This window comes from Pezoporus occidentalis, unplaced genomic scaffold, assembly GCF_034315485.1.
Source record: "Pezoporus occidentalis ecotype Australia unplaced genomic scaffold, CSIRO_AGI_Poc_V1 ctg45, whole genome shotgun sequence".
Lineage (NCBI taxonomy): Eukaryota > Metazoa > Chordata > Aves > Psittaciformes > Psittacidae > Pezoporus > Pezoporus occidentalis.
The window spans coordinates 1,745,469-1,769,616 of NW_026915780.1; the positions used below are offsets into that span (position 1 = coordinate 1,745,469).

The 24,148-nt window shown below is 42.7% G+C and overlaps 1 protein-coding gene across 3 annotated transcripts in view; it reads right to left on the reverse strand.

Moving 5' to 3' along the window:
- MGMT (O-6-methylguanine-DNA methyltransferase) overlaps positions 1-23,910 on the reverse strand; it is a 149,026-nt gene extending 125,116 nt beyond the window's left edge. For 2 of the 3 annotated variants that reach the window (XM_062635181.1, XM_062635182.1), the window contains exons 1-3: positions 23,696-23,910; positions 14,572-14,615; positions 3,056-3,195 (exon numbers count right to left, since the gene is read on the reverse strand). In XM_062635181.1, the coding sequence (XP_062491165.1) occupies positions 3,056-3,195; positions 14,572-14,615; positions 23,696-23,816 (305 nt within the window). In that variant the 5' untranslated portion in view covers positions 23,817-23,910. The remainder of the gene's footprint in view (positions 1-3,055; positions 3,196-14,571; positions 14,616-23,695) is intronic. The other variant, XM_062635183.1, reaches the window with a different exon arrangement.
- Between the last annotated feature and the right edge of the window lie 238 nt (positions 23,911-24,148).

Genomic DNA, 24,148 nt, shown 5'->3' on the forward strand with positions numbered 1-24,148 from the left:
GCAATTTAAATGCTATAACAGAAATAGAGGATTTCAAGGTACTGTTTTAAGTGAAGCGATTGGTGGCAACACACTTTGATTGTGAAACAAACTATTTCAGTCAGTATTCAGTAAATCAAAACTTTCACAACCGTATCTAGCTGAAATTCCTCATTTATGGATATTAATTCTTAGGTATATACAAACATCAATTGAAAAGGCTTGACTAAAAACCCCTCCACTCCAAACAGAAACCGTTACACTGCGACGTGCCTGGACTTTTAAGCTCACAAGGAGCAGAATAACCTTAGGTTATTACAATTAGTTTCATCTCATTAATAGATCAATTTCTTCCAAGCATACTGAAACCTGAATTTTACTTTGTTGCCTCTCCTTTTAGTCTCCATTATAGTCTGTGTTCTTAAGTTTTAAGGAGAGCCATCACCGAATAGGTTGTAATCTCAGGTGATTAATTGCACAGCATTTTACAAGCTGTAAAATAGAGCAAGATCTCCACAAAGAGATCATGCCATTAGCAGCCCCCCTCATCCGATTTCCCTACAACCAGCAGGATTCTGACAGACTGCAAGTCTTCAGTATTTATACATTTCAAAGGTTTACTTATTTTTGTTGTTAAAAACCCTAAGATGTATATTGATTATTACATGCAATTCTACATGAGAAGTCCCAAGCACCGTGGAGCAGAATACCAATATTTATTACTGGACTTGTGCTCATTATGGTTCTCTCTGACAGGGGTCCATTAAAATCAATTTTTATGTTTCTTATGGGTTTTTTTTTCCCTACCCAGTGTTCTTACCACAGCATTTATTAGCCCGTCAGAAGAAACACTGGGCACTGTTTTGGTTTTATTTTAGTCTGTCGAAAATAATGAGGACAGATTTAACAACCATTCACTGGCGATGAGTGGAAGAGATTAAATGTTATATTTCAGCACAAACATTTACAGAGGGCTTTAAAATTTTTAGATCTTTATCACTGGGAATGACAACACAAGTCCCACCTTCCACCTCTGTTCCAGATGTAAATTCTTAACAGTAAGAATAGTCTGCTTACCATGAACTTGAGCAACTCTTCAGTGACAGTCCATCTAATGCAACAATTCGGGCGTATAAATCATGCAACCTGCTAAATTAAGTTGCATTAAGATGCTGTTAAAGCCTCAAAACTTCCTGGCTACCCAGAAGAAGTCACCACTGAGATGGATAGAGATCATATAAAAGAATAATTAGGAAAAGGATCTCAACCGTTCAACTGCTTGAGGAACAAGATCACAAGACCCTTCTTCAACCAGCCAATGGGGCCATGCTGCAGGTGAGCAAGTGCAGAAACTGTGGTAAATGAAGAGAGCAGAAGCCTTCCTTAAATAGGGATGGACCTTGCCTTGCACCAAGGCTCCCTCAAGGAGAACATCCCACAGTCTGAGTACCAGCATCTCTCATCTACATGGACAGAGGTGAGTAACGATGTACTTGGTGCTTCTGGGGGATGTGTAATTCCCTGGAAAAAGGGGATTTGTGCCTGAAAGATCAATTTCCATCCCAGTAAACTTTGCCCAAAAAGAAAAGGCAACCCATGAAGTGAAACACCCAAAACCTCAACACTAAACACAAGTCAAACACAGACCTCTGCTCTCACCTCTGCAGGAGTGCTACACAAACACAGCATGACAATACCTCCCCATCCACCTTCTCAACCTCTACTAATTAAAAGCCTGTAATGATTTTCTTTCAATATTATTCCATTTCACTTTGAGCCTTTAATTTTAGGGCCCGCAACTTCATGTTTTTTTGTCTTCCACTTTTGTTTGCATATAGTTCCCTTTACATCTAGCATTATAAAGAACACACAATCTGTATCTGTCACTTCAAGAGCCCACAAACCTTTTCCCTACTGTTCTTTCACACGCTCACTGATGTTTCCTCTTCTCAAAGGTGAAGTGCCCTCATCTGATTAGGCTTTTTCAGGCAGATACTGCAAAGGCAAACATCAGCCTTACCCTAAATGTGCCTTTATTTCCATTCCTCATCAGCAGAAATCCAACACTCAAATCAGCCTATGAAGAAACTGAAGTACTTATTTCTGCATTGCTGGAGTTGGCAATTGTCAAATACAGAGGTTTGAGGGTTTCCATGGAGAAAAAACACATTTCAATCAGAATTCACATTATGCTCCATATTCCTGATTCATTTGCACTTCAATTACAAGGATAATAAAATGGGAAAACCCCACAAATCAATGGAGAGTTTCATAAGTGAAAAATAGGAGAAAAGGACAATGTGGAGAGAAGGAAACTAAAAACCTGTGTGTCTTGTCAGAAAAAGCTGTGCTGCAACGGACTGTGGCAAAGCCTTTGCTTTCATTACCAGAAACAGCTGCATAGACCAACCTTAAATAAGGTGTAACTTCCATTCTGGCAGAAGAATTCAGCAAAGAAACCTCACCATTTTGAAAGAAATCGGTGTTTCTTCTACAAATGTCACTGAGCATTTCCCCAGAAATAAGGGAAAAGCACTGACCAAAGAGCTGAACAGATGTATTTTAGATTGATCAGCACTGATACCCCACAGTAAAACATGCCAATACCTCCTCAGTCAGTTCTGTATTTGAGATTTCATCTCCCCTGCCATGTGTATCATCTGTTCTGAGCTCCAGAAGATATTATAGCCATGGAAAACCATCCAGAGCTCCCATAGGCAGCATGCAGTAAGTAAAACAATGATTCAACCCCAGTTTTTCCTCTTGAACATATACATCTAGATACAGGTCTGGAAAACTGGCAAAGGATACAAGGAGTGACAGATTTACATGCGTCCAAAATTAGGGACAGGATATACTTTCAAAGCCTCATTAAAAATACTTCTATGTTAGAACATTTCTTTGCTAATGTTATTGATGCAGCACAAAGAAATGCATTTTGGACCCACCACTCCTCAAAGGCACTGGAGTCCCAGTATAGCCAGTAAAAACAAATCCAAAGTCATGTCTTCAATTGTCCAGAAGAACTTTCTTCTACAATATACCTAAATATAAGATCAGTAGGACATGAACTTACCCACTTGGCAGCAAACTCATTTTTGGAAGCTTTATTTCATGTAAGCCTGTTTCACACCCCAATATCTCAATCTTTCCCACAGGGGTAAGCAGAGCCATGCGTCTCTCCTTGCACTGAGATACTCCCATTGTGGATTTCACCTGTTCATGAAAAGAAACTCCTCTTTAATTGCATGCATTTTCACCACGGCACATTCATCTTAAGGTATTTTGATTAGTTTTCAGAAGCAATGTTAAAAAGCACAAGAAACCAGCATAGTTCCCTCAACCATGTTCTGGCTTTCAGAATTCCAACTCAGAATGATTAGATAAAAGGAAAATAATTATTCAGTGAGGCGCTGGCACAGGGTGCCCAGAGAAGCTGTGGCTGCCCCATTCCTGGCAGTGTTCAAGGCCAGGTTGGACACAGGGGCTTGGAGCAAGCTGCTCTAGAGGAAAGTGTCCCTGCCCATGGCAGTTGTTGGAGCTGGAGGAGCTTTAAGCTCCCTTCCAACCCAAACCATCCTGTTATTTCCATGATCCAACCCAAGAAGTCCACATCTAAACCCCATGTTAACTAGAACAGTGACCTCCATGAAAATCTCAAATAGCAGCAAGTCCATGGCTGGTTTATCCGCTAACATCTGATGGTTTTGACACCAATTTCAAAAGGATTATTGTGACAAAGTATATTCACTGGTTTAGAGCAGCAGTGTTATGCAAATAAGGACGAGAACACAGTGTGTCTGCTAGAAAAATATATGGGAAAAAAAAAAACAATCATTCCTTAGTAAAAAAAAAATCCTTTTTTTATCCCCATTGTTACTAGTCTGGTTTTATGATTCCTGATAGGATGTAGTTGGAAACAAATGCCAAGCATGTCTCAATATTGTGCAAGACAAACAATAACATGCTTGTCGAATTCAGCTTGGCTAAAAACCAGCGTGACTCTATGGACACTGAGCTGTATTTACAGCTTAGTGTGCACAACCATTAGGAGAGAAATAGGACAGGACACCACAGACACGTCCACTGTAGTCACCAAACCACAGGTTCAGACCCCACTGCATTAGTGCTGTACAGCCAGCACAAGAAAGAATTTGCTCCAGTGAGCTAAATTCAATGAAAACGGGACGCAAAAAGCAAATAGAACAAAGAAACCCAGGAACTTTAAGGCAGCACAAGCTATCTCCACCCAATAACCCAGTTAAACAGACAGCCCAACAAGGTTTCTTGGGTTTTAAAGCCCTACTAACTTGCAGTTTGCCTCCCACCTGAAAAATTCCCTTGTTACTGCAATGCTCAGAACCAGACACCTCACCAACTTCCCCTTTATCTACCCAATTTCACAGTCCACTCTAAAGCCCCCCTCCCATGACAACTATGTATACCTGCATCAAGAAGAATGATGCTCAAAGCCTGATGAAGCATTGCATGAAATGCAGAAGAGATTAAGAAGCTGGGAAACTGATTGAAGAGCACAAGGACAGGCAAGGAGACAGGCAAAATCTCAATGACAACCTGCAGCTGACCACTGCTTGCAGCTGTACAACAATTTCATCTATTTCTCTTCAAAATAAGATAATTTCTTTTTAAATCCTGTTATTAGTGCTATGCAGTGAAGTTGCATCTGAGGGTAATGGAATCAGTGTGAAGAGAGAAGAAAACGCAGTAGATAGTTTTGCCTACCAGGGCAAAAGTAAATTCAACTCTCTGAATTTTGGGAAGCATCAAAGCAATTCCTCAGTTAAGACACTCAGCAACCACTGTTAATCTGAAGTGTTCAAGGCCAGGTTGGACACAGGGGCTTGGAGCAAGCTGCTCTAGTGGAAGGGGTCCCTGCCCATGGCAGGGGTTGGAAACGGATGAGCTTTAAGGTCCCGTCCAACACAAACCAGTCTGGGATTTTATGGCAAGATCCCAGTGCGCTGGGACTGAAGAACTGCAGGTTCCCAGGGGTTTATTTAGCTTGACTGTAATCCAGAATCAGCTTTTTCCTAAATAATCAAAGTGTTTGCTGGGGTTTTAAAAACTCTTCTTTTCAACCAACTTTGTTCCTTCTCCCTCCTCAAGGAGAGGAGATGGATCAACTTCTCTTTGGAGCAGCACCTCATTGCACAAGCCTTAGTAAAAACAACACAGAAGTTTACATATGTGGAAAACCAGCATACATTCTTCATTCTTATTTGTGTGACAGCCCCAAACTAGATGCACTGAACCTCATACCATGTGCTCCATGAATGTAACAGCTTAGTGCTAAAAGGACAGCTTTTTCATTATAACAAAACACAGGATGAAGAGAGGAACAGAAAACTATAAATAAGCCTGTAAGTTCCCACCAAGTTGAACTAAGCTTTATAGATGAAGCCTTGAGTGAGGGCAACTAGTGTTTTCAGTCTTGTTTAGCATATGCATTGGGCAGCAATATTTAAGGTTATTTTTAGATGAGAAAGGAACTGCATGACATATATCCATACATATATGCAATTGGGTTGGGAGCCTCAAAGATGAGGGTCACCATACCAAAGTACAACACACGCTATATCTCCCTTGCCCAGACACTGCCATGTCTTCTCACTATTCACCTGCAGCTACTGAGATGAGCCAGGTAAGATCAAGGTGACAATACACTCTGCAGGCAGTGCTGGTTTAAAGTAAGTGGAATTTTATTCAAGTTACAACAGTTTTCAGATGCAAACACCTTTATACCTGGCCAGCTGAATGACCTAATGCTTAGACAGCATTTACTGCAGACCAGTGGACACTGAAAACATGCCCACATCCAATATAGCCACAATTTGCTCACCACCAGAGTGCCCTTCTTAAACTTGTGAGAACTAAAAATGAATGGCAGCTTAAAGCAAAGAATGTAATAAAGGCAATAAACTGCCTTCTGCCTTTTTACCTCCAGCTTATACATATACATACATATACATATATATGTATCATTTGAGCAATTTTCATCAGGCACTGCATGAATCAGATTATTTTGTGTTGGAAGGGACCTTCAAAGCTCAACTGCATCTCCAAGGCATCCTGCAATGAGCAGAGACATCTTCAGCTAGATCAGGTTGCCCAGAACCACATGCAGCCTGACCTTGAATATCTCCAGGGATGGTGCATCCACTACCTCTCTGTGCAACCTTTGCCAGTGTTTTACCACCCTCATTGTGAAGAATTTCCTCCTCACCTTCACCCTCCTTCTCCACTGAAATACCTATAAACCTGTGCCAAACTCTCTCGTAAGTTCAAACATAGGAAGAAAAAAAATGGGGTTTGGAAACTTCTATCTGGAGCCTGCTACAGAAACAGAAGTGAAGGTGCCCTGAATGGAAGTCTATCTCACTGCAATACTAAGCACTATAGAAATGACTATCGTTAGCCAACAGAACTAAGACCTTTTTGTCATTAATAACAGATGAGTATCAAAAGGTTTTCAAAGTAGAAGACGTATCAGTAAGAATATTAGCATGATTGATTAGTTAATGTCCTGTACAGAGAAGCCTCATTTTCCAGGCATGCTCCCATGACTTTCCATAGCACTTCCCTTGGTAGCACCATGCTCCTCCAAAAGGCAAAGGTCCCCTAGATTACGCATCAACTGTACTGAACCCCACCAGGAAACACAGACGCTGCTCAAACTGCTTTCAAGGGTTCAAACGCTAAGGATGTGAAACAACAGCAAGTTTTATCTCCTAAACAAGGTGCTGTGAACCCAAAAGCCAGCATTAGCTTGATGACTTGCATCAAAGGATCTTCACCTCTTATGCCTTGCACTGTAACTCAATGTTAACAGCCCCACTGCAGCCAAGGTTTTCAGCACTAAAACATACCTCCCATTTGATTCAATCCAGACCTTGTTTAGATTTGCATGAATGGTCTTTGACATTACTGTAAATAATTCAACATTTTCCATGATCTACACAGAATCCCAGCCTGGTTTGTGTTGGAAGGGACCTTAAAGCTCATCCAGTTCCCGCCCCTGACACAGGCAGGGACCCATTCCACTGGAGCAGCTTGCTCCAAGCCCCTGTGTCCAACCTGGCCTTGAACACTGCCAGGGATGGGGCAGCCACAGCTTCTCTGGGCACCCTGTGCCAGTGCCTCAAACCCCCAAAAATTCCATTGCAGTTTGGTCCAAGATCCTTGAATCCAATTCAGATCCTTAATGGGAACTGATAAATATAAAAAATTGCAAGTAAATCTCAAGGATCAACAAAGTTAACAAAAAAATCCATAGCAAAGTGTTTCCACGCTTGATGTTCTCCCAAGAGAAAAAATTTTTTGAATAGGTTGCCCAGGGAGGTTGTGAATGCTCCATCCCTAGCGGTGTTCAAGACCAGGTTGGACGAGGCCTTGGGTGCCATGGTTTAGTGTGAGGTGTCCCTGCCCATGGCAGAGGGGTTGGAACTTGATGATCTTAAGGTCCTTTCCAACCCTAACTGTTCTATGATTCTATGTATTTTCCAGGACAAATCAAGAGGAAGCCTCCTGGCATTCCCTGCACTTCAGCATCAAGCCCCTGTTAGTGAATGGAAGGGGACAAAGAATGAAAAATGCCATCATGAATACAGCTTCAAATTTTCCCTGTGTTCTGTTAAGGATTTCACACGTGGGCATTGTTACAATCCCAGGAACCACAAATTTCCACTAGGAATATGCAACAGTGCTGCCCATGGATGTGTCTGCACCCATTCAGATACTCAGATACACCAGAAATTGTCTTAACACAAGTTCTGCCTGAAGGCTGTGGTCAAAGAGACTGAAGATGTCACCTTGTCACGTGTTTTCCCCTATTACCGAGCACATGAATCCTGCCCATCAGGAAGGAGCCACAGCCTTATCTCTGATGGATCTCCCTCTACAGGTTTTCCTATTTCCTTCACTCTGCTTTAGCAACAATACAAACCCACCCTGCCATATCAAAACCTTAATGATAATCCCCTCTGCCACCACCTGCATCTGATTTAACAGGGCATTTCCATTAGGCTTTAGCATGTGGCTGAACTTCAAATGAAATCCTTCTGATTTCTACATGCATATTTCTGAGAATCAAGGCAAAAGTAACAAATTCAAGCACTAAACCTGAACTAACGTGTCCTCACATACACTGCAACATCCCTTTTCAAACCAAGGGAGTCCAAGTGCATTAATCAGGGAGATGACATGTTTGCCTCCAAGAAATGGGTGTCTTGATCCTCTCAGATTAACAGAAAGGTTTAATTGCTGAGCTACCCGATAGCATAAATACAACTATGAAGAAACTGCATTATACTTCTCACCCCTATTTCACTTAACACTTCTCAAAGCCAGAAATGGTCAGAACTACACTAGCCACTGATGTACATTTGAGAGTGCTCTACTTAAGCTTTCCACACTATGGTATTTGCTGTTATTTAAGACTAAAGAACCCATCCAGATGCCATATCAGGGTTCTCATGCAATCTAGCTCATATCTTGGGCTGGGAAACAACTACGTATTGGCTTCAAAAACTAAAAGTAATTGTCAGCACCTATTGTGTGAGAGGATCCCAAACAGCACTACACCCATTAGTAGCACATATTAGTTTCTTAGCTGTAAAATCTGAATTTCTGGATGTATTTATCCAATAAGAGCACCACAGTTTGAGGGCTTTTTTGCTTGGAGAGTGGTCATGCCAGAAAACCACCCTCAAAGGACATGGAGCTGTTGGAGCAAGTCCATAGGTCAGGAGATGATCAGCAACTGAAGTAAACCTGCTCTGGAGATAGGCTGAGATCACTGGGGCATCTCAGCCGGGAGAGCAGAAGCTGCAGAGAGAACTTAGAGCTCTTAGGCAGAAGCTCTTCCCTGGGAGGGTGCTGAGGCGCTGGCACAGGGTGCCCAGAGAAGCTGTGGCTGCCCCATCCCTGGCAGTGTTCAAGGCCAGGTTGGGCACAGGGGCTTGGAGCAAGATGCTCCAGTGGAAGGGGTCCCTGCCTGTGGCAGGGGTTGGAGCTGGAGGAGTTTCAGGGTCCCTTTCAACCCAAACCGGTCTGGGATTCTATTAAAAGTGTGACAATGCATCAACTTCTTATTTTTCCATAAAATACATCCTAAGGACTCATCAATCCCATGTTCTGACATAATCCGTATTAGGAAACTAGCACATGAGCTGCAGTTCTCAAGCACTTGTCCTGTTTCTACGATGCCATATTAGTGACTTGCCAAAAAGCAATACCAGGAATTTGTTGAGTTTGAGAGGATGATCAATAAATGCCAGGGAAGTTGCTTCTTCATCCTAATTACAGGAAATACCAGTCCTGAAGCCTTTAACTGTCCTTCTTTTGAGTATCACAGCGCTCTCAAACCTGCTTGTTATTGATTCAAGTTTTGAATTAAAATTCAATGAAAGCTTGAAATATTGGATTTAAATTTAAGGGGAACACTTCACAGGCACCTGAACTGGTTTGGCAATTTGCTACTTCATTTCAGTCATCTCAACTGCAGTCACTCTTCCTGATCCAGTAAGTTCACATCCTTCTCATAACAAAATCCTTATCAAATCACAAAATCACATCACTGGTATTTGTCAAGGCAAAAGCAATCAGGGACCATCATAAGAAATGAGAAGTTGGATGTGTCTGTCACTAACAACTCAGAAGCAGTAGAACAGGGATGACTTTACTAAAACCCTGTCTACTCTGAAGTGTAAAGGTCAACATATCACTGATGTACAATGAGTTACAAGGTGGACCACAGCCCCCCTTTTGGCACAGCCCCCAGCAAGCTTACACATGCCACTGGTCCATGCATCCACAGGTTTCATTGAATTATAGTTCTCTCAACATCTCCTTAATAGCTTAAAACTTCCTGTATTTGTTTTACTGGTTTCTGCATGTTTATTTGAAAGGAAACAATCCATTGTACATAAAGAATATGGGAAGAGATATTAATAGTAAAGCTAATGCATTTGTGTGCTTCTACTGCAGTGCAGAGGGTCATTTTCCAACCTTATATAGCTCATCTTAGATGAGAAAAGCATTTCTTACACTCAAGTGTTCTAGAATAGAAAATATCTAAGGACTGGGAAAAACACAGGATCCATATAATCAGTATGTGATCAAAAGAGAGGTCAAAAAGCCTCCTGCTGTTGATATCACAGAATCAGACTGGTTTGGGTGGGAAGGGATCTTAAAGCACATCCAGCTCCAACCCCTGCCACAGGCAGGGACACCTTCCACTACAGCAGCTTGCTCCAAGCCCCTTTCAACCTGGCCTTGAACACTGCCAGGGATGGGGCATACCAATATCTTTATTAATCATCTATGTTTTTACCTTCCAAATGAAGAGCAGCTGCTAGTGCTTCAAGAGAAGAGAATTTATGTACCACAAGCAATTTCAGGGATGAAAGGGAAGAGCTGAAGAGAAGTTTCCTGCCCAGTTTATACACTGGAATAAAAATTACACAGAATAAGCAGCATTTAATTGTTAGTCTTTTTGCTTAATATGAAGCAGTTGATTTTTCCAAAGCTAAAATAAAAGCTTTTCTAGAAGCTGTTTCTTTCTCTTGAGAAAGAGTCCAAAGATTTCCAGCTAAACAGTGAACTCTAAGCTGTAAGAATGCCCCAATCCTAATAGGTCCCTACACAGATGACCACTTATCTGGACATAAGCTACTTTTCCCCTTACACATCACACAATAACTGTCTATACTGCATGTATTTCCTCTTCCTATGGCATCCAAAGCAAACCTTCAGCTTGCCAGAATAAAGCACTCTATTATCAGGTCCATGTATTTTTGTTCTTGTGCAAGACTAATAAACACCTCCCCATCTGAAGAACAGGACTGTAATCCAGATAAGGCTTTGAAACAAGAGCTGCCCTGAGATATACTGCAGTATTGCAATATCTCCAATGCTTCTCTAAGTAAATCCCACCCTGGTTAAGCCAAAACCACACCTTCAGAATGGGGCTTGGTGTATCTGCCATGGGTAGCATGTTGTCATTCCTGCCATACTGATGACAAAGGACTAAGCCTCCTGTCCCTCATTGTTTAGGCTGAAAACCATATGTCGGGTTATTCACTGCGCAACACTACAAAGCAATGTTATCCTTCAATCAGTTATTCGGTGCTTTAACATGCAATCACATGCAATACAACACTAACTTGTAATACATTAATTTGTTGCCAAAGAATTAAAGAAATATCATACTGCAGAATCAAAGGTGAAAAATGCTTTTAAGAATTAGAGGGTCTCCCACATTAGTATTTAGTTGTTACTGGTTTTAACAAGTCTGATGCAAAGGAAAAGAAGTCATTGTGTAGCTGTCTGGATTTTCCAGTTGCATTCATCACCTCAAAAGCTAAACTCAAGATATCAGTCAACATGTGAAGATCCACTGCTTAACCACTGAAGTGCTTGCTGTAAATGTATATACACCTTCTCAGAAAAGCAGGTTATACCCCAAGGCACTGAGAAATACAGAATTTCACTGACAAAATCCCCACCTGATGTACATGTATACATGATACAGCAAGCCTGACATCTCTACTGTTACAGGGCTCAGCTGTGTATGTAAATATATAGCAACTACTATAGAAAAGAGATGAAATTTTAATCAAATGAGACTTGTATCAGGTCCAGAACTGAAAACGGGCTAAAACTGAAAAATCTAGCATGAGAATCACTAATGCTAGCAAACACTTCAGATTCTTATCACCTAAAGCCACAGAATTCCTGATCTGCTCCTCCTTGTGTTCTCCGCAGAGCTGAAGTCAGGACCAGCTAAATAAAAGATAATGCAACTAGGCATAACACAATAAAAGATATTACCTTCCCAATGCATTATCGCTGCCAATTATAAGAATCACTTCAACTTAATTTCAAAGGCACAATCACCCTCAACTGTAACAGTCTCTTTTTTAAATTTCAAGCAGTATTACATTAAGGCAATAACTCACCTCCCAGCTATAATATCAGTCTCCCTTATTGCAAAAATACATTTCATAAATACTTCTCATCGACAAGTCAAGCTAATTCAGGTTAATTTTATTGTATTTTGGTGCTAGCTCACATTTGTGTGCAATTACCTTTATCATTTTATTGCCATGGCACAAAGTACTCAGAACAATTATTTGAAAAAGGAGGGGTATAAATTCTAAATCACACTTGCTGGCATTTTTGATAAAATAGCAGCTTTATCTCCAAAAGTGGCAGGGACATTGGATAAATCATGCATCAGTCAAGTGTAGCTGACCCCCAAGTGCATTGCACAATATCAGGAGTGCTTCAAAAGAAACTTTCCTGTATAATCCATCATTCCTTATAATACCAAACCGGCTATACCTGAAGAGCAGGAGCTAGAGAATAATAACCGAATAAATCTAAGCAATATGAACAAAACCATTAATAGTGCTCCTTAAGCTGAAGGAGACGCCGGAAATCTGAATTGTGTTCAAGGACAGAAATTCATTGACATTTTTAGTGAGTAAAACAGCTCCCAACAAATAAAGCCACATGGTATGTATTAAGAAGTCACTAAAAATTCAAATGCACCTGAAGGAAAACAAATACAGACAAAAGGAGGTGTCAAAGACACCTACAAAACCACAACATTACAGCCTTGGCACATGCATCTGAATTTTCCTATCGTTATCAATCTGTTTGATTCAGGACAGTGTGGACAAGTGTATCTCTGTACTAACAGAGAGTGAAGCATCACAGTTAGTACAAGAATCTATTTACCGAGTTTCAATTTAATAACCACAAGAAACCCAGAGAGGAACAGAATTGCATTTCAAATTAAATTTCTTATGATATAGAAAAATTGCCACCTCGTCAGAACACCACAAACCCCAAAACCTCTGAAACACAGAATCATCCCTGATGTGTGCAAGCACACAGAACAGCCATGTTTCAGCCTCTTCCACACAAACCCAACGTACATCCCTGGTCACAACAAAAGCAGGGATTGAGTGGGAGACACAGAGGGATGATGGAAAAAAAAAATCAGTCATGGAATCAAGCAGGTTGGAAAGACCTTTAAGAGCATCACGTCCAACCTTTACCCCAGCACTGCCAAGGCCACCACCAACACACATCACAAAGGGCCTCATCCACATGGGTTTGTGAACACTTCCAGGGATGGTGATTCCACCACTTCCCTGGGAAGCCTGTTCCAGGTCTGGCTGCTTTCAGAACCCGTTTTCTAGCAACCTGCTTATAAACTGTTCAGCACATTACATCGGTGATAATTGATTCCTGCAAAAGCCATATGCCAGGCATATATTGTGTCACACCAGCGTGTGGTTGTGCTTAAAGTGAAGCTGTAAACTAATCACATGCTATAAATATCACTAAAGAACCATGGGCTACATTACATACATATTTAATATGCAACCAGAATGGGGGGAAGCAGGACCAGAGGAGCCCAGGCTATGTCTGCAGATGGGGCTATGAGAGTTCATGTGTTTTCCCTTAAACCTGCTTTCTCACATATCACAAGGGGAAAGCTCCCCTAACAGCCAGCGCTGCACCTTTCAACTAGAAATGAGTGGGGGAAATTAAAAGGTTAGCTAATAAACCATTAGTTTCATGTCACTTGCTAGCTATATCACACCTAGCTTTGAGTGAGGGGGAACTAGTGACTCTTCCCACCATGCCTGGTTGTGCAGAAGATAATCAGCTATTTCTTTGCCCTTAATTCCAGGTACCTGCTAAAAAGATGTTTGCAACTGGAAGAGACATAAATGTAACTCAACAGATGACTGTTTTAAAGAAAGAATTTATTTTCCTAAATTTCTTCCTCAACTTCATTTTTAAAAGAAAAATTTTACTTTGTGAGAAAAAGAAATCCTCTAAAGATGGACAGAAGACACAGAATATCCAAAATAGTCCTTTTCTAAGCCACATTATATTACATAAAGCAAATTAAAACTACAGGAGATGCCATTATTAAGACATTTGTAACAGTGATACAAGTTGCCAGCAGGAATAGTTAGATATGCAAGTTTGATTGTACTTGAAATATTTTCCTAGAGGAGCATTACTAATGTTAGAAAAATAGATATTCCAGAGGAAAAAAATGTATTCATCCCTTCAAAGTTCATTTTAATTATCTGAAGTATAAGGTTATTGATTCAAAACGTGTTGATGCTTTCCCTTCAGCAAGATAAATTGTTCTGAATGCTGTGATAACGAGCCCTGGTGTCTTATTTTACTATAAGCTTACTGACCACACTTCCCTCATTGAGGCATCAAGGCTTAGAATTAAGCCTGTTTTCCAGTGAGGTATTTATTAGGAAACAACCAGCTGACACACTGAAAACGTACCATTGTCCTGTTAGTTTATGCTCTGTGGCAGATAGATACGTGCTGGGGAAAGGTCCACTGATGCCTGTTACCAACCATGACAGAGCTACAGAGATTTACAATGCAGCATCAATCTTGTCAGCTGGATTCTTAATACTGACTGCTGGACACAGGGGAAAAACCAAACTATGTTACGTGAACTCTTTTGTAATGCTGGACTTCCAGCGTACACCTAAATGCAAGGGGATGGTACTGGAAACTCACTTTTGGAACACGCCTCGATGCCATGGTAGATGAAAGGTCTCCACCTGTAAGGAAAAAGAAACTCTATTAGATGGTGATTTAATTTGAATTCCACAGGAAAAAATGTACCTCAGTAGTGTTATTTCCCTTCTAAGCAGCTTTTTCAATGAGCTCTAAGTTTCAGTATATAATATGAAAAGGGAGTTTAATTTCTTTTTATAAGCAACCAGACATTTAATGTTCATAGGTCATCTGCTGCTTTTTAGGAGTCAACAAATCAACACAGGAAGATTTCTTCAATAACCAGCACTACACAACTCTGATATTTTGAATAAGAATACCTTAGAAGATAAAGTATTTGTTTAAGGAATATTTGTACAGGCAGTGATGCACTTCTGAGTCACTTAGTAAACAGCCTTCTGTGATTTAGGAAATAGCACATTTTAAGCCAAGAAAGCGAGTGACTTAGTTACATTCTGGGTTTAAAAGAACAGACTGCAACACACTAAGAAAGCACCTAGAAATGTTAATATCAGTTATACCTATATATTAACAGCATCTATACTATAACTATGTAACAGTATCTTTATTCATGTATCATTAACATAATACAACTGGTTCCTCTTTGCTCTCCCCTTGGAAATAAAGGATGATTGCTACTTCCTGGGCATATACTTAGTTTCCCCCTCTATTTTTTCAGTGCTATTTATCCAAGACCACCAGATCTTTGAGAAGATGTGCTCTAAGCATTCCATTTTCTAAAACCAGGGAGATTATCTGCCAAAGCTCAGCTCTGGAGTCCTGACTCACAGCCAAACTCAATGGGAACTCTTCCACTTAAGTGAGGGAACTCCCTACTCCACAGGAGAGGATAACTGTATCCGCTTAAGACATGATAAATCTCTTAAAAGAAGTGGTATGAACATCCGAGGCTTTCTAATGCCTCTCAAACACATCAAACACATCAACTCTTTTAAGTCCAAGGCAATGACACTACTTACAGCCACCTCCAAATTACTTAAAACAGTAATATTTAATCTTATCTTTAAACTCTTAAAATGATTAAGATGTAAAGTTAAGACCCTGAATAATAAGTATTTAAATATGCTACCAAGCTGAACCGTACAAGGTGGGCACTGTAAAGATCACTCATTCCTTTATTAAATGCAAGTCAGGCAGATGAGCAACCCAGTAATGCTACTTACAATACCTGTGATGGAGCTAAAAATAAAAGAGCAATTTATGTCTATTATCAGTTCGGAGTTTTGACTTTCAAGGTGTGCAGTAGCAACACTGAGCTTTTCCAGGCTTTCCTGAAGGGTAACTGCCTTCAAAAACAGATTTATCCAGAAGCTCATTTCAGACCTGGGCCAAAGACTACCTACAGCACAGGAAAACTTTACACCCATCTGTAAGTGGTTTAAGGTCCTCAGCAAATGGGATTTTTGATGCTCTGAACCAGATACAATCTGACTTTGAGCATAAGCACATACAGCTCATGAGGGATGCAGTGCCTGGTGGAGAAACTAAGCTTCAAGGAGAACACGTTCCAACTTTAAAGAGAAAGGATTCTTGCAAAAGGACTAGGTAGCACCTCACAAGCATGACCATTGCTTGTTCCCTGTGTTAAGTCCCAAGAACGGGGCAATACATTGGGGGAAGCCCCTAGGACCACTGAGACCTTGGTTAAGTTGGTGGCTGAGACAAGCAAAGGGAAGAGACAAACCGATTAGTGTTCATGACCTATTCATGCCTCAGGCTGAGCTCAATCATGTGCTAGCCCCAAGCAACTCTCCTCTGATGACAGGTAACTGGGGCAAAGCCAGTAATGCCCAATGGTGGTTAGGAGACTACCAGCAGCTAGATAGGTGAAAATGATACAAGACTACTGCTGTTGTAAGTCAGAAGGCTAGGTAAGTCCAAAACATCACTCCAGAGATGCATCCCAACCTTGCAAAGACAGTCTTGTTGGAAGAGGTCAATATACACACTACCAACTTCACACTGAGCTGAAGGGCTCCCCTAAGGTTGATTTTGAAGGGAGATGCACAACACCTCTTCTGAATGGCACAGGAATTGCCACGGATCAACTTCAATCATGATACTAACACATTCTAGAAACAGACACTGGGATCACAAGACCCATCTTCCAACCTTAAAAGACTTTGTCAGCAACACCTTCACCAAAATGGAAAATTTCATCCTGCATCTGCAGAGATTAGGATAAACTGAAGGGATCAATGAACAACCAGAAGTGAGGCAAAAAAGAGCAATGTGTCCCCATCCTCACTAGCTCAGAGCTGCCCATCTCCTGTTGGGTGCCTACCTCCACTCCCCTTGGCCTTTCAATCATGATCACAGAATCCCAGACTGGTTTCTGTTGGGAGGGACCTAAAAGCTCAGCCAGTTCCAACCCCCTGCCATGGGCAGGGACACCTTCCACTAGAGCAGCTCGCTCCAAGGCCCTGTGTCCAACCTGGCCTTGAACACTGCCAGGGATGGGGCAGCCACATGTGCCCAAGTTGCCCAAAACTTCTGTTCCCACACAAGAGCTGTGCTGAGGTTGAACCCATGCTGACAAGCAGCCAGGCAGCAGGATGCTCCTGAGAGACATGGAATATACACAAATGCCTTCAGGTACTGAAGAGGAGCTCCTGCACAGCAGGAGATGAGATGGTGCAGGAAGCCAATATATCACATACCCACCCTGCGAGCATTCCAAATCTGAGTATGTCAATAAAGCAAAAACGTAAAGGAAAGTCAGAGGTTACATCAAAAATCAGATCTTTCAAGGCCATGAAAAAGTTCAGCTCTATTTTGTTGATCATCTAGAACAGAAACCCTTGGGGTTTAAGATACTTCCCTGTTTATTTTCACAGGACTGCAGCCTAAGAAGTACATGTGATGGCAGCTCTACAGTAAGAACTTAGATTCATAAAAAGTATTTTTCTCAGTTCATCAACTTTTAAGCACTAAAAGAAGATTCTCCTTGAAAGACAAGTCCTCAGGAGCCACAGAACGCAATACCCTGGTTTCAGTACTAAAATCTAAAAGCAGCTATTACATCAAGTCAGTATATGACTAAAATTCCATATGAAAACATTTAAAGTACATTAGATTTTTGGTCAAGATGAAAGCCTGAAAAAAAAAAACACTCCGGCAATCTATTCTAATTGGGTTCCCATGGTAACTGTACAATTGGGTTTTTCAGTCTAACATCCCAAAGGCCCAATGCACACTTGTAAAATATACTTCAAACAGCCTGAATTGTTTTTACATTACAGCACTCCCAGGATGATCAATTACTATACATCCCCACCCTAACTATTAGTGGCAGGAGATGTTAACACTATTGGCCATATTAACATAAGTCATGTAAAAAAACCCACATATCACCATCATTATATAAAACTAATTACACACTTCAGATTCATCAAACATGTTCCGAGTAATAAACTGATACCAGTCTTGTCACAAGATCATGTTTACTGAATGTTAGAAATCAACCCCAAATATATGCCTGACCATTTTGCTTCTCATATTGATTTCCAGGATAAACAGAATCAATCATTAATAATTACATTATAAGATAACCCATAGGGTTAATCATATTCTTAGAAACTCGCACTATGGAATCAAATATAGCTCCAGAAAAAGACAACAGAAAAAACTCACAATGGAGAAAGCAAAATAAGACTGTTCCATTAAAAAATGCTACTAAACCAAGCATTTAAGAAAATTTTATATCGGATTAAGCACTTTGCCTTGCTGTGCCTCAAATTCACTTTCTGAAAGCATAACACTGCCTGTAGACCCAGCTTGTCCTTCGTATCATAGAATCTTACCCCAGCCTGGTTTGGGTTAGAAGGGACCTTAAAGCTCCTCCAGCTCCAACCCCTGCCACGGGCAGGGACACCTTCCACTAGAGCAGCTTGCTCCAAGCCCCTGTGTCCAACCCGGCCTTGAACACTGCCAAGGTGTTGGAAATGGATGGTCTTTCAGGGCCTTCCCAACCCAAACCAGTCTCTGATTCCATGACTCCCCTTTTCCCCCTACAGTATACCTAACAACACTAAACTCAAATGGAGCAAGATGAAGGGACACTGAAGTTGTGCGACTTGTTTCTCCAGGACACTGCTGACAGTCTGAAGATGCACTATCAGCAGAGCCAGCCCACTGCTGCCAAAACAGCTTTCTATAGCAGACACTGCACATTCCATCTTGTATTTTTTACATGCAAGACAAAACTTAATCTTTTAACAGGGCCTTAAATATACTTTAGGTGTTTATCAAGAAGTTTAACTAATTAAAAGGCCTTCTGCACACTAGAATGTACAAACAACCAAAGATAATATTATTGTTTGCATTGTACTGACTGATCTAAAGCAGTCAGATAATTTAAATAGTACTGAATGATGATTATGCAGCAACATTTACAAGACAGCACTAATACTTGCTATCTGCTAACACAGAGTTACCAGCTGGGAGTTACATTTGCACTTGGAGCATGTAGGTGGCATGATTCAGAAAACAAAGCAAGTCTGATTTCGCTGGGCTGTGCTGCTCGTATATACCTCACTAAAACGCCCATTTTGTTAATTTTATCATAATGCACTAAAAAGTGGCGTCTGAATAATTAAAACCTGAAAGCGCACTCATCACATAAGAGCAAAAGCCCATTTCTTTAACACCTCATCTTCAACGCACTAACACCACATAGCTACTGAGTACTATAACAACAAGCAAAGCCTTTAGTGATTTTTTACTAAATCCCCCCCAAAAAGCCAGATTCAAACTTCCTCAGCCAGAAATTGAATTTTTGGATGTAAAAAAAAAGCAAAGTTTCTGAGCCCAAACCCAGCATCCCCAGCTGCCCACTGCCAGACCCACAGCTCAGCTCACACTGGGTAGCTAACAGCACAGTCTGAACTGATACTTCTCTGGATGCCATCAGCTTGGAATCAGAAGTACCCTTTATTCCCCCTTGCCAAACTGCTTGAGACTGCAGACCCTCTGTCACTAGTGCTATTTTACTACTATTTCACTTGAAAAGCAGAGGGGAAGTCGGGACCTTTGTATCTGTGAACTCTTCCTCACTGTGATTAAAGGTGACTTGCTCAGATTCATTTTGAATCACCTTCGGCACCTCTACTGCATCAGGAGAATTTCAGCTGCATGTCCAAGTTTTACAAGTAACTTGAAAAGATCCCCCAAATGATTTATACTATTTAATTTCACACAATATAAATGAATAGATAGCAGTTAGTCCTGAAAGACACCAGGAAAGGGTGCCTTTACCTTGCTGATCTAGTAACTAAGAAAACAGCTTGAAAAAGGTTAGCAAAAAGCATCAAAACAGTGACATACTTCCAAAGAAACTATCACGATTACTCCATTTCCACAAAACTCCAAAGCCACACACGCTTTATCAGCATTCAAATATATTTGGCTATTTTAAGCAGCAGCCTGGACCACACAAGCAGGTTATCAGTTTTCAGGCTGCGTTTTGTACTCCTGGAAAACACTTCAGTGCAGGTTTGTCCTGGGTTTCCAGCCCTGTTGTTCCTCCAGCTGCATTTAACTCAATGCTGGCCCAAACACACCTGTGATGGGTGACAGTGTCTGCCTTGTAGGAGACAATTTAGCACAGGATTTCTCTTGCATCAGGCAGGTTTTGCTCATTACCTTCAGCTAAATTAGCCAGCTGAAAGCTTTGCCAGCACAGATGTGTACAGCACCAACCTTCACAGCTAATAGCAGAGATAAGACCCTCAAGAAGTCTATAGTAAGAACATCAAACCAGGCCTTTTGCTTCTTAACAGTGGCATTAATGAAGCAGTCAAAGCTCACAAACCCACCCAAAACCCACACTGAAACCTGTCACTACCTAGCAGATTTGAAGCCTTCTGAAATTAAAACTTTGCCCTACATTTTCCCATTAGTTAGATTGTCTTCCCAAGTCCACATCTCTTATGAACACTGGGTAAACTAGGGAATTGCACAATCCGTCAATAAGGTAAGCTTATTTTGAACTACTGTCCATATGAATCAATTTGTCAGTAAAAACTGCCACCAGCGCTGTGCTTGCAGAAAAATGTCCATAAATGCATTATTGCGACTGGCAGATCGATGTCCATAATAAAAACAAATAGAGTTAACAAGTGCCTGCTTTTACGAGTTATGCCAGGGGTGGGATGTGTGCTCAGCTTCAGCCAACAACTTCTGGGAATGGGCACTGCAGGCTGGGGTAGGCACTTGCTGCCTTCATCAGCACTGCAAACAGGAAGCTATTGTAATGCAGGAAACCTTTAAAAGCATTAGAATGAACACTAACACCTTCAGGATGTATTCAGAAGTCTCCCACATTCACAATTTAATGTATTGTTCTGCGAGCTAGTTAAAATCTCTCAATTTATAGAAGCAATGAGGCTTACTTTGCTTCACTCCCTGCAGAAACTGAGTTTAACTCGGGTGAGCTGCAGCCCAGCAGAACAGCTCACTAGTCCCGAGGCTGATGTTAAGCACCCCAACAAATCAGAACCTACAATTTGTCCCCACAAAGCTCTTACAGCATGACTATAAACCTCACTGCTGAAACCACCTTTCAGTCATCACAAGCAAGGATGTCACCCTTGGTATCAGAGGTGGAGGATGCTGCTCACAGGGAAGTGATACACTGGTGAGAGCACAAGCAGGTAGAGCAGCCAGCACACTGAAGCTGAATTCAGGCCAGCTGTCCTCACTCCTCCAGAACCATAATGGCATGGGGAAAGAACACTACAAGAAAATCATCCACGTCTTTGACATGTTCTACTTTGGATTTTTGGCATTATTGCTTCTTTTAACAGCTTCCCCTGTCCCTGAAATCAGTTTAAACAGCATTTCTCTGCTGCAGCCTATCCATCTTACCCACATTTCCCCTAACAAACTTCGTACTTCTGCTGCCCAAGTGCTTAAATAAGCCATTCAAGGAAACCCTGATAACCTTTCCAAAGGGCAGGAGCTTCTCCTGCAGGCTACTATCCCTTCAGTGATGCCATTAACTGATTCTTTACATACATTAAGCATTAAACAATGGTGACAAGTTAATTAGACTTATCAAGAGATAAAGTAGTCACGGTAACACAAGTTGCAATATAACTACAACAGTTTCCTATAGAGCTTCTGTTCAGTTCCTGGTGTAATTGGGGTAATTAACTTGTCATGGATCAGAACGCAGATACGAACTGCTAAAGCCACCTTGGAAGCTCACAGAGGCTACAGCTTTTCTTCTCTGAAGCTTGAGGCTTTTGGTAGAATTGTCCACATTTGGCACACTTCTGCTTAAAAACAAAACAGACAACTTCGTACTTGGAAGAATCCATGTCACAGACTGACTAAACAGTCACAATAAAACAAACACCCCATCCCTGGCAGTGATCAAGGCCAAGTTGGACAGGGTTTGGAGCAACTTGCTCTAGGGGAAGGTGTCCCTGCCCATGGCAGGGGGTTGGAACTGAGTAAGTTTTAAAGTCCCTTCAAATACAAGCCATTTAGGATCCTATAATATAAGCAACTTGGCAAACTTCACATCACAAATGAATGTTTAGAAATAGCCTGCATTCCAGGGCACTGCAGCTCACCCGACCTTCTGCAGCCTCCACACCACAGAGCAGGGAGGCACTGCAATACAACACCCTATCATGGCTCCTAATATATACCTATCATGGTACCAAATACCCTATCACAGCTCCCCTTAAGGTGCATTTCCACACAAGTGAGAAGACCAAAGGCCAGAGAGGCAGTTCAGGGAGGGAGAGCTCCTACACTGCCAGTCCTGCTCCCCTGTGCACTGGGGAGACAGGCAGGGCTCCGAGACCAAAACCTCCATCAGGTTCACAAGGGGACCCTGTCATAAACAGGCCCCTCTTTGCAGCAGGAGCACAAGCCTGGATGCAAGAACTGCACCGTGACAGTCACTTTAAACCAAATGCAACACCCCAGATTATGAAATAAAGGCTTTTCTATGTGAAACACTAAAGACCACACCTTACTGGGTAATAAAGGCTCTGTATGATGAAAATAATACAAGTAACAAGTTTATTTAGGAGGCAGGAGCAAAAATATACACCACCATCTACTTTGCTTTAAAAAGCATGTGCAGTAGCAACAACAAGCTTATTTCAAACAGGCTGGAGAGAAGGCAGAAGCTCTTCCCTGTGAGGGTGCTGAGGCGCTGGCACAGGGTGCCCAGAGAAGCTGTGGCTGCCCCATCCCTGGCAGTGTTCAAGGCCAGGTTGGACACAGGGGCTTGGAGCAAGCTGCTCCAGTGGAAGGGGTCCCTGGAACTGGATAAGCTTTAAGGTCCCTTCCAATACAAACCAGGCTGGGATTCTATGAACCAGCTGCAGAGCTTGCCTTCTACATCAATAGCAAAAGGCCACTTTTACACCAACATCCATTTAACACGCATTATTTTAGTGCGGTTTCACACCGATGTGACCCAACCACAGGCTGCTGCCAGCACGCAGGGCACTGCCACCCGTTCACCCTTGCATTGCTCCATCCACAGCCCCTCGGGGAGCCTCTCGACTGCCACAGAACTGCTTCCCAGCGCAAGGGAAAGGCTTAACTGCGCCTGCTGGGGCCGGCGCAGCGCTCAGCACAGCTCGCTACCAGCCCGGCTTCAGCTTTACATCCATCACTCCCCTGCAGGCGTGGTTACCGACCGATCGCGGCCGGTGCCTGCGCTGGCAGCCAGGGCCGTGGGGTGAAGCAGGGCTATTTCCCCTCCCAAGGCCTGCAGGGGCTAGGGAATGCGGATCCCAAAAGCATCGCCAGGCCTAAGGAAAACCCTCAGAGTCAAGCGCTAAGGGGCTCCGACCCCTCTGCCCAGCAGGCCCCAGCCCGCAGCCATCTTCCCCCCACGCAAACCCGCCATGAGGCCGCGGCAGCACGGCCCGCTCCGGAGCCCCGCGGCTCCCGCAGCACCTGAAGAAGAAAAGGAGGAGGGAAGCGGCGGGGAGCGAGCCCAGCGCCGCGGAACGGGCTCCTTCCGCCGGGCAGCGGCGGGGGGAGGCGCCGAGCCGCCGGGGCGGAGCTGCCCGGGGGTCCCGGTGCTCGGAAGGAGAGAAGCGGCCGAGCGGGCCCGGCCCTGGAGCCGCACCGCGGCCTGCAGCGCCAGACCCCAGCGTGCGCCGGCTGGGCCAGGCCCAGAGGCCTGGGCGTTGCGTAGAGCCTCCTACCTGGCTCCCCCAGGGCTGCTCCGGGCTGGTCTCTAGGGGCATCCCCGCCCCCTTGCCCCGGTTATATGTCCGGGGCAGGAGGTGCGGTTCGCCGGGTGATACGGGCCACCTGCGCGGAGGGGCCTACATCCCCGCCCCGGGGTCGGTGCGGCTGCTGCGGGTGAAACGGGTGGCGAAAACACGGGTTTTTGCTAAAGTCCACCAGAAAATACTGGTTTGTGGGCAGTAACGTCAGAATTAGAGCGCCCGTTGCAGTCTTGCACCTTGGCTCCTCTGTAGGCACTGAGTGTGGCTGCTGACCAAAATCCACCTCCTCTGGGAGAAATATGCAGATCTTATGGCTGAAATGTGCTTTTTAAAGTTGTCTAGGCTTT